Consider the following 10,128-nt stretch of genomic DNA (forward strand, 5'->3'; position numbering starts at 1 on the left):
TCCAGCACGGGGCCCCGGTAATCCTATCCCAGGCAGGGTAAACTGTTCCCTCGATGTTCTCTTCATAAGGGTCTTCTGAATCGCTCTGGGACACACAAACTCCTCCACCACAATAAGGTAGTGATTCACGGAGAGGGTCTGACCATAATGCACAACAAAATGTTTTACAGAAACCAGTCAAGCCAAATCACCCCAAACACCTCATACCAACTGTCAAGTACTGTGGTGTAGGGGTAATGATTGGGACTTTGCTTTGCAGCCGCAGGACCTTGGTGTTTTTCAGTCAATGAGTTAAACATGAACTCTTCTGTATATCAAAGTATTCTAGATCTGTCCAACAGCTGAAGTTTGGCTTAAAGCTGGGTCATTCAACAGTGATCCCATGCATTGCAGCAAATCTACCACAGAATGGCTGAAAACAGAGAACAGTCAAGGTTTTTACAGTGTTAAAGTGAAAGTACAGACCTCAACACAAATGCCTGCAAACATAAATGAAATAAAGCAATGCTGTACATAGCAGTGGACCAAAATTCCTCTGCAATAATGTGAGAGACAGATAAAGTCAAACAGAGTGACGTGAAAACTTTCATGAATGTCTATTGTCATTTCCAAGGGAAATAAGGCTTTGATACCAACTTCTGCAAGCCAGTAAAAACTGAGGTTATCATCATGCAGTCAAAAAGTTTAACACATGTTTGCATGATCAACACATCTCACACCACATATGTAGAATTTCTGACTTAATAGTTTCATTAAACTAGTTAAGCCGACTACAATAACAGCAAGGTATGTTGCAAACACAGTACAGAGGTGATATATGCTACCTGATTAAGTCAATTGTTAAGAATGCAGAGCTTTGACATACCCTTTAATCATAAGATAATAGATCTTTTCACAACCAATGTTTCAGCCCTGCAGCAGATTCGTCTTTAACACAAGTTTCCACAAAGGTAATGTCACAGGCTTGCCAAGCAGACACATCAAATCTGATTTCGTTTCACTTTTCTTTCTCATGAGAGGAAAGAAATTTGCTTTTTAAGCAAGTGAAGCCTTAAAGAGGCTTTGTGAAGTTACGAATACCCTTAAACTCTATAGCGGAGAGGTTATAAAGGAATTTCGGAGTTAGCCAAGAGCTTATCCAGCTTATCCTCTTTATAAAATTCTACCGTCTTCACGTGTAAACTGTATGCAGACTTTATAAAAGAAATGTCTTATTTAAATTAACCATGCTGCAAGCACGTCTGCAGAAACGTGAATTACATTAGATGCAAATTGTTTAGTCACAAATCATATGAGAAAATGAACACATGCACTAAAGGTGTTTCTTTCAAAATAAAAGTCTTCTTACAGAGGATAAAGACATCCATTATTTGACGGCACTGGATACAGGTTACACATTAAAAATCTGTGCACTGGCTGGATGCAGGTTTCTCTAGAGTAGCTGTTTTAAGATGGCTATAAAATTCCTTCTTTTCAATACATTTCTACCATATTTGGGTTTAATGAAAATCCTTCAAGAATGTAATTATGTAATTAATTATTTCTATTGTCCACTTTCTAGATCAAGAGTTTATCTTAAGATAGAGAAACTGAATGGTTTGTTTTTCTTTTTTAAAGTGTATTTGTTTTAACTGAAAAGCCTTCAGTAGCCCCTTTAATTCTAGACACCTGTAGCTGAACAATATTATTTTAACAATGTCAGACAATTCTAGTTATTACACAGTTTGAACCCCCGTCCCCTCTATATTATTATTAAATGTTGTTCTTTCCAAAAAGAGCATGCAGTTATTTCATTTTACAAAAGACAACAAAAAGGCGGACAAACCCAAGTTTGGGGTAGATTTATAACACCTAGAGAAAATCCCCTGAGGTGGAGTTAGCTATGTGTTTATGCAACACCTCCCTATATAATTCTGCCCAATGTTCAGTTTACGCATTCAGCTGCGGACGCTTATATCATTAAGCTGTAAACAGAATCCATTCACCAGGTGAGTATTTTACATTTAAGTAATTTTACTTTAGAATGAACCTTAGAATACCATAAGAATTTAATTCTGAACACTAATTACTGCATATGCATTTAAACATTGGAAACCCTCCTAAAGGTGATGCTGTAAAAAGTATCTAAATATCAATAAAAAAAACGCTGTGTTTCATTTTTTTTTTTCATTTTTGTAGTTTTCTCTCTCTCTGTGTGATAGATAGACTGGTGGTCCGTGCAGAGTGTACCCTGTTTCCCTCCCTCTGACAGCTCAGATAGGCTCCAGTTAGAAAAGCTGTTAAAAAAAATGGAGGGATACGTGGTTCCAGATCATATTAGAGGAATGAAGTTTGCATTATTAGAAACAATATCTCTTCAGGTTTTTAATGCTGTGGTTGAACACAGGATGAAGAAGAAGCTCATCATTGATGTGGACACTGGGGTGGATGACGCTATGGCCATCATGGTGGCCCTCGCCAACCCTGATGTGGAGATTTTGGGGATCACCTGCTGCCATGGCAACACACCCCTGGAGAACGTCCTCAAGAACACGCTGCGTGTCCTGAAAGTCTGCAATAGGCTGGATGTAAGTTTTGAGCAGAGTGTGGGAGAGTCTTATACATGGATATGGTGACAGATCTGACTGCATGGTTGCATGCTGGATGACCTGCTATTAAATGCAACCTACAATACAGATTCCAGTGTATCGTGGCTGCTCAAAGCCTCTGCTGGCCCGCAAACAGCATGCGGGTGATTACCACGGGAAAGACGGGCTGGGGGATGTCCCGGATCCAGATGCTCCAGGCTTGGATCTGCTGCAGAAGAAGAAAGCTGTGCAGGCCATGATCAAGCTTGTGAAAGACAATGCTGGAGAGGTGAGTGCTCTGTTAAACATGTTGCTAATGTACTGTAAATAAAATTTAAGAGCAAAATTTTTCTGTGTATGCATGTGTTCTATGCATACCAGAATTATTATAGTTTTTGGATTCTCTTTATTTATTTTAATTTTTGTTTTTAATTCAGTTTAGTTCGGCTTAGTTTCTAGAGCGGATTTGCTCATTTCAGTTCAGTTGTTATTAAGTTTTATGTATCTAAAACACAACTCAATGACAACATTGTTTCACTACATGTGCCTTGAATTTGGGATTTTCTTGAAATGGTTTATTTATTTTTAAAAAAGGTAAACATAAAGGTTTACTCTATGTAAATGATCTATTGAATTTCACTAAAAAAGTAAATTTCTAGATAAAAAAACCTTTATTTGTAGGGGTTTTGTTCATCCCAAAGCTATGTTATGAATAACAAGAGCACTCCAGTCATCAACACAAATTAGTCTTCTGCCTTCAGGTGATCCTCGTAGCCACTGCCCCCCTCACTAATTTGGCTGTCGCAGTGCAGTTGGACCCTTCCTTGCCAAAAAAGCTGAAGGCGCTCTACATCATGGGGGGAAACACTGAATGTAGGCTTTTATTTACTCTGATGTACTTATTCTCTGATTTATGATTTTTTTTTCTATATTAATAATAACAAGAATTGCATTAATAATGTCTGTGTGCAGCCAGAGGTAACACCACAGTGTGTGGAGAGTTTAACTTTGTAGCCGACCCAGAGGCGGCTTACATCGTGTTGGACCGCTACACCTGCCCAACCTACATGGCTACATGGGAGTTCACCTGCAGGAACAGCCTTCCGTGGGTAAGGAAACAGACAAGTTGTACAGCAAGCTGTATGGCTTTACACTAACTGAAATTACATTTAGAATAATATTTGAATATTTGTAATAATGCTGTTTTTGGCTTGACTGATAATTTCACAGTGATTTAAATTTGCACCCTCAATATTTCCTCCTGTAGTCTTTCTGTGACACCTGGCTTGCCGAATCTACACAGAAAGCAGACTTCATGAAAAAGATTTCAAGTCTTTCAAGGATGGTAAGAGTGTGCAAATGATATTATTACAATAATTAGAATCCCATCCCCAGAAAGTGTGACAAATTTATATCTTAATACATTTTTGCAAGAAAATATGTTGCAAGAAGCACTGGATCCCCAGGTGCTGCGAATGATGAGGAATTTCTGTTAAACAATTTTGAAGTTTTTTCACCTTTATTAGATAGGCCATGGGAAAAATGAGACAGAACAGCAGAAAGAGAGTGGGGGAAGACAGGCCAAGAGAGCCTCGGATCAAACTAAACCTCAGACTGGTATCGTGTCATGTGTTCACCAGCTCAGCCCAGTGAGCTAAACTGCCACTCCTCCCAGATTAACTTGTCTAAGCAGGATCTTAGTGCTGTGACACAATAATGCCAGGCTTCAACACACTGTGCTGCCAAAAGAATGTTATGACACTTACATACATGTCGTTACACATCCTTGTTCTTTAATTTATAATTTGCTGAAAGGGGGGAGAAGCATAATACATAAGAAACAAAAACTGTCGCACTGATAAAATGATTGAATGATTGCAGCTTTTCTCACAGGGAGTGGTGTAATTCTCACATCAGAAAGGTCACTCTCCTGATTCAGGTTGTGGGGCAGAAGCCTGAACAGAGAAGCATAGATTTTCCTACGATCACCACCAATGTTCCCTCTAATTTTTCACGTGTCTGAGCGAACACACAAACCTCCTGAGCGTCCCTTGGACCACTGTGAGCAACAGCAGACGTGTGCACTGTGGTCACGCCAGCATCGAATCCATCCAAATTACATGGTTTATTAAAATAATCAAATTACAGCATTTACATTTATGTTAGACTACTTTTAATTAAGTGCTTTAACCCACTTACAATGAAAATTAAAAAAGAATCTTGTTCATGACTTGTGTAGCATGTTAACACTGTTAGAAGTAAAAAGAACTTGAACTCCAATTTTGAAAACACAACTTTCTATTTTATGATTTTTTTTTAAAGCTCTGACTTGTATTATGAGTATGAGTCTGTGGTCTGGGAGAGAGTCCTGTAACTCTCTGTCTGCAAAATACAGTATATAATGACCAACGTTGGGCAATTAATTATATAGTTACTTCTTCAAAATAGTTACTGGATTATGCAAACAACAAAGTTTTTTGCAGCTGTTTACCTAAAAATGCAGCCAGGGCGTTTTTTTAAATATACATTTCAAACTATTTACAGAACAATCAGCTGTTCTGCATCAAATCTGATGCCACACAAATTAGTGTGCCACTCCAAAAAATAATTCCTGTCCACTATGAGATAAACGAGAACAACAGCCTGATACCTGCAGGCCTGACAACAGGAGATGTATCACTCCTGTAACACCTGTAATATTCAGCAGTCGCCTCATTGTTCTGACACACACAACAAAACTACTGACTACACTACACACTAACTATACAAGATTTGCCCTAAACATCGCAAATCTCTCACATCTCAAAACACGTCACTCCTAAAACCTCCCCCCTTCCTAAACATCTGTTGCCATATAATTTTTTGATTGGTTGACATGGTACATTTTTCCACCAATAGGAAAGGGTGGTGGGTTTTTGGTTTTGTTTTTGCTCACAGGCTTTCCAGCGTTTTCCTTATAAAACACCGTTTCTTCCCGCAGTAAATATAAACAACGACAGTATTCAGGAAGAAAACCAAACATTACATATATTTTTTATCATAACTCTGGTTTTACGTGGCCGATCAACACAATTTAAAAACTGGTATAAAGTCCACACTTTTTCCGTCAATTGTTCTGTCTGTTCTGCTCACATCTCCAATGGTTGTACACGTTGTCATTAACGTGGCTTCCCTCCACATCAGCCACGCCTCTTTGCTAGCTAAAGCACCGGTGTTGGCGCATAAGGACGCGCATAAGGACGCAACCACAGGCTTATGGTTGACACGTATAAGCCTGTCAACCACGTTGATTAGCTGCGTATATACGAATGTGAATGGCATTATTGGCTGGACTATGGGATAAGGTGGCATCGTTCTAATCCCATACGGGAGCAGCCAGTCACTTACTGACTAACCCTGCAAAACAGAAATGTTAAAGTATTAATTTTAATTTCAATTCAGGTTAGATTTTTTTTCTGTGCGCAACGCAGATTTTCTGTGCGCAGAGACTGTGCCAGCAGTGCGCAATTGCGCACGCACGCAGCTTAGAGGGAACATTGATCAACACCATAGGAAACCAAACTACCATTGTATACAGTGTGAGAAGAGCACAACTTACCCCTCTTGAGTTGTCTGATGGTTCGCTTTGAACCTGACCAAAATTCTCATTCAATTTTTATCTTCCATGCACTCCTGGCTGGTACAGCCTTCCACCCATCCAGGTCACACTGCTCTCCAAATAAGTGGTTAAATCCCCCAGCAGAGCAATTAAGTCCCTAGATGTAACACTCTTCAACCCAACCAGTGACTCCAAGAAATCTGGGTTACTCTACTGGCTTGTGGCACATAGCCAGATTGACGTGCCAGGACGTCCACTTCCAAATTCTAAACTGACATTTAAATGGTGTTAATAAGCTAACAAGACCAAAGGTTTTGCATTATACTCCCCAAGGTCTCTCAACTATACAAGGGTAACCACAGAGTGTGAAAAGAGGAGTCTACAGGTGTTGGTTGAAGCCCTCTAGTGGCAACTTTTTTTGTTTAGACCTTGGTCCTCCACTGGCTTACAGATAATCACCAGTGTTGGGTAAGTTACTTTAAATTAGTAACTTAGTTACATTACTAGTTCAAAAGTAACTCAGTTACTTCAAGTTACTCGTTACTTTCAAAGTAACTAGTTACTAGGGAAAGTAACTTTGGTTTTACTCAGAATTCTCTTGTTAATGTGTTGCTTCCGTAACTGGATACCCAGCAAGATTGTCAGCCCTCTAGCTTGCTTACTTGCCACAAGTGCACTGTGCCACGTACCAATAGAAAGGAAAAAATAATGTGCATATTTCCACGAGAGAAATCCCACGCCTGGACCGTCGCTGACCGCCGCCATGATTCTAGCCTACTAGGGACGGGTGGAAACTCTAATAATTAACCTTATGAACAAAATAAAGTTCAACATCAACATCATAGCACCCCCCAGCTGTATAGAAACTCCGTCATGCTAGCTAGTACCCAGTACAAAAAAGTCAGCATAACTAAAATAAACTCCACCTTAACTTGGTTTATATCTGACCCAGATAGACTGCAGGTCATAACTTCTTACCTGAAGGTCATTTCACCTGACACTCGGACCGGCGGCCACCTCGGGTCTCTGCTCCTCTTGCCTCCCCTTTCCCTCAACCACCTGCTGGCCTCCACCACTTGCTAATGTTACTGAATCTGTTGAAGCTCCACGATAGCCACCGCAAGAAGTAACGAATAACGACCCTATCTAAATCCCAGTAACGATTAACGCGTTCCTGATTTTGGCATAATAACTAGTTACCATGCTCGTTACCACAATAATAACGTAGTTACTGTAACGCGTTACTTAATAACGTGTTAGTCCCTACTAGGGATGGGTGTTGATAAGATTTTCACCATTCCGATTCCATTTTCAATTCTGTTTAACGATTCGATTCTTTATCGATTCTCTAATCGATTCTTATTTTTAAAAAAAGGAGAACACTAAGGTCGATTAGCTTAGAACTTTGTTTTATATCTTCTCTTTGAACAAGATAGAAATTTAGGAGTAACATGGCCTTACAAACCCAACAGTGAGATCTTAAGAGATCCACAGCCTATGGCTCTTCCATGGGGTGTCACAGGGTCCCCAGGAAAAAAAATTGTAAATGTAAAATAATAAAATAAATATTCTTCTGTAGCAATAACAAAGTATAACAAATTATTCTGTAGCAATTACACAAGAATTCCCAGTAATGTTCCTGCCTACAATTAAACACATTCACTTACCGAAAATCGGGGGCATCTGCTGTGGCAAATGGGTGCAAGCCTTTTACCACAAACTTAGTCACTGCTCGGTGACATTCGTCTATCCTGGCCTGAAAGGAGACGCTACCGGTAGACTGCAGTGAGAACTGCCAGCATCTGAGCCACCACAGTAATGGCAGGTTTTGTAATAAGGCAGATCGCGCTAACATAATATGCAATGTTAGTTGATTATTTACCTGCCGCATTAAGGGGAGAGGACGTGGAAACGTTACCGCTGCTGCTGGGTTGAGATTCACGAGTCCGGAGCGGAATTAAAAACACGACATTCATTTAAGGTCATCGTGTGTTTTGTGAGCAAATGCTTTTGCATATTCGTAGTGTTTCCTCCCTTAAATGAAATTCTACTTTACAAGTATTGCAAGTTGCCCTGTTGTCATCCGTTCTCGTAAAGTATGACCAAACTTTTGAGCGTTTGAGCCGCTTAGGCGCCATGTTTTCTGCCAGGTAAATGACGCTCCGCAACGTGGTGACGTCATTCGGGGCGACTGGAATTGATAAGGGAATCGTTTGCAAAAATGGCAAACAATTCCAAGGAATTGAAACAGTTTGAACCGGTTCTCAACAAGAACCGGGTTTCGATACCCATCCCTAGTCCCTACACTGATAATCACAAAATGTCTAAATACCTCTGATGTACTGATTTGACAGAAAGCCCAATCAGCTGACTATCAGAAGGAGATTACTGCAGGAACTGGTTTCAATTCCTGTGACGTCTATGCCTTAGCTGCTGCCATCGATGATACATTGATAACTGAGAGCGAAGAGGTAAGCAACTCCTGATTTTTATCAGGTTAAGTAAAATTTCAAGTATTGTTTAACAGTTTCTTGTGTTTCTCCTTCAGGTTGCGGTGGCAGTGGAGTTAGAGGGGACCTACACCCGAGGCATGATGGTGGTGGACTACATCCAGAAGCTGAAGAAAGACCATAAGGCCATCATCATGAAGAAAGTTGACTTGGAAAAGTTAAAGAAAATGTTGACCAATGCACTCAAATAGAATGTTTCTATGCATGCTGAATGCGTGAGTTTGGTTCATAACAAGAAATAAAAACTGATTTTTTTCTCTTTGAAAAAGAGCACACCAAGTTGCTGGTGCCTAAAAGCTGCTGGGAATTGATTTTCCAGGTCGCTCACTATAACCCCACGGTGAATAATGGTCCAGTTTTCATGGCCAAGCATGTGGGCTTATGTGTCTGTGGTGTGAGCTGTTGAACCAGCCAGCCATTCCAAAAGTGCCTTTATGCCTATTGCTGTTAATGGAGGTCCCGTTTGAGTTCACTGACATGGACCTTATCGGGCCATTTTATCAGAGTGCACAAGGATTTCACTTTGTATTTGTTCTAGTCGATTATGCGGCATATTATGCGGATATCCAGAGGCAGTGCTGCTGCGCACCATTTCTGCAAAGAGTGCGGCGCAGGCACTTTTCAGGTCATCTCCCACATCGGCATCCTGAAAGATATACTGACTGACCGGAGAACTTTATTCATGTCCCACACACTGAAAGAGCTATACAAATTACTGGGCATTAATCTGTTCAGACCAGCATCTACCACCTTGAGATTGATGGATTGGTGGAGCGGCTGAATAAGACTTTAAAGTCCAGTCCTCCACTCATGAGGATGAATGCAATTGGGATCTCTGGTTAGACCCTCTGTTGTTTGCAGTGTAGGAGGTGCCCCATGCCTCCACGGAATTTTCTCACTTTGAGTTGTTGTTCAACAGGAAGCCACGAGGCTTGTTGGACTTGAATAAAGAAAACTGGGAGGAAGGTCTGAGCCCACCTAATAATTAGATTCAATAGGTTCTGGGCCTGACAGCAAAGCTGCACATGTTGGGGAAGTAATCACGAGAGAATTTGCTCCAGGCCCAAATGGTTAAAAAAATAATTTCACACACAAAAAAAGAGCTAGAAAATTCACCACACTGGGAAGGGTGAAGACAACTGGGTCGCCCGGCCCTGGCCACGAGGTGTCCCTTATTTATTTTTCAGGGAGTTGGCAACCCTACGGCGGACAGACCCGACATTCCCAGCGAGCTGAGGAGGAAAAGACGGGGGTGTCGTGCTGGGAAGGAGCGCCGTCGCCCGAGAAGGAGACGTTATCGACCATCTCTTCCTTCTGTAATCATTGGAAACGTAAGATCTTTGCCCAATAAGATGGATGAACTCACGTCGCTAACCTGGTCACAGAGGGAGTACCGGCAATGTAGCATCATGATGCTAACGGAGTCGTGGCTAACACCGCTAACTCCGGACAC

General features: G+C 40.8%; 1 protein-coding gene across 2 annotated transcripts; it reads left to right on the plus strand.

The window, feature by feature from the left end:
• Positions 1-1,572: 1,572 nt before the first annotated feature.
• On the plus strand, positions 1,573-8,948 carry LOC309700751 (inosine-uridine preferring nucleoside hydrolase-like). Of its 2 annotated transcripts, XM_082524543.1 has the most exons (8): positions 1,583-1,988; positions 2,387-2,567; positions 2,677-2,856; positions 3,329-3,440; positions 3,540-3,676; positions 3,835-3,912; positions 8,520-8,636; positions 8,714-8,948. In XM_082524543.1, the coding sequence occupies exons 1-8, from the start codon at positions 1,921-1,923 to the stop codon at positions 8,864-8,866; spliced, it is 1,026 nt and encodes a 341-aa protein (XP_082380669.1). In that variant the 5' UTR covers positions 1,583-1,920; the 3' UTR covers positions 8,867-8,948. The 2 variants fall into 2 exon arrangements, with proteins under 2 accessions (XP_082380670.1, XP_082380669.1); XM_082524544.1 differs by lacking the exon at positions 2,677-2,856 and having other exon boundaries at positions 1,573-1,988.
• The last annotated feature ends 1,180 nt before the right edge of the window (positions 8,949-10,128 follow it).

Source organism: Aulonocara stuartgranti (assembly GCF_965226115.1).
Source record: "Aulonocara stuartgranti genome assembly, chromosome: 23".
NCBI classification, from domain to species: Eukaryota; Metazoa; Chordata; class Actinopteri; order Cichliformes; family Cichlidae; genus Aulonocara; species Aulonocara stuartgranti.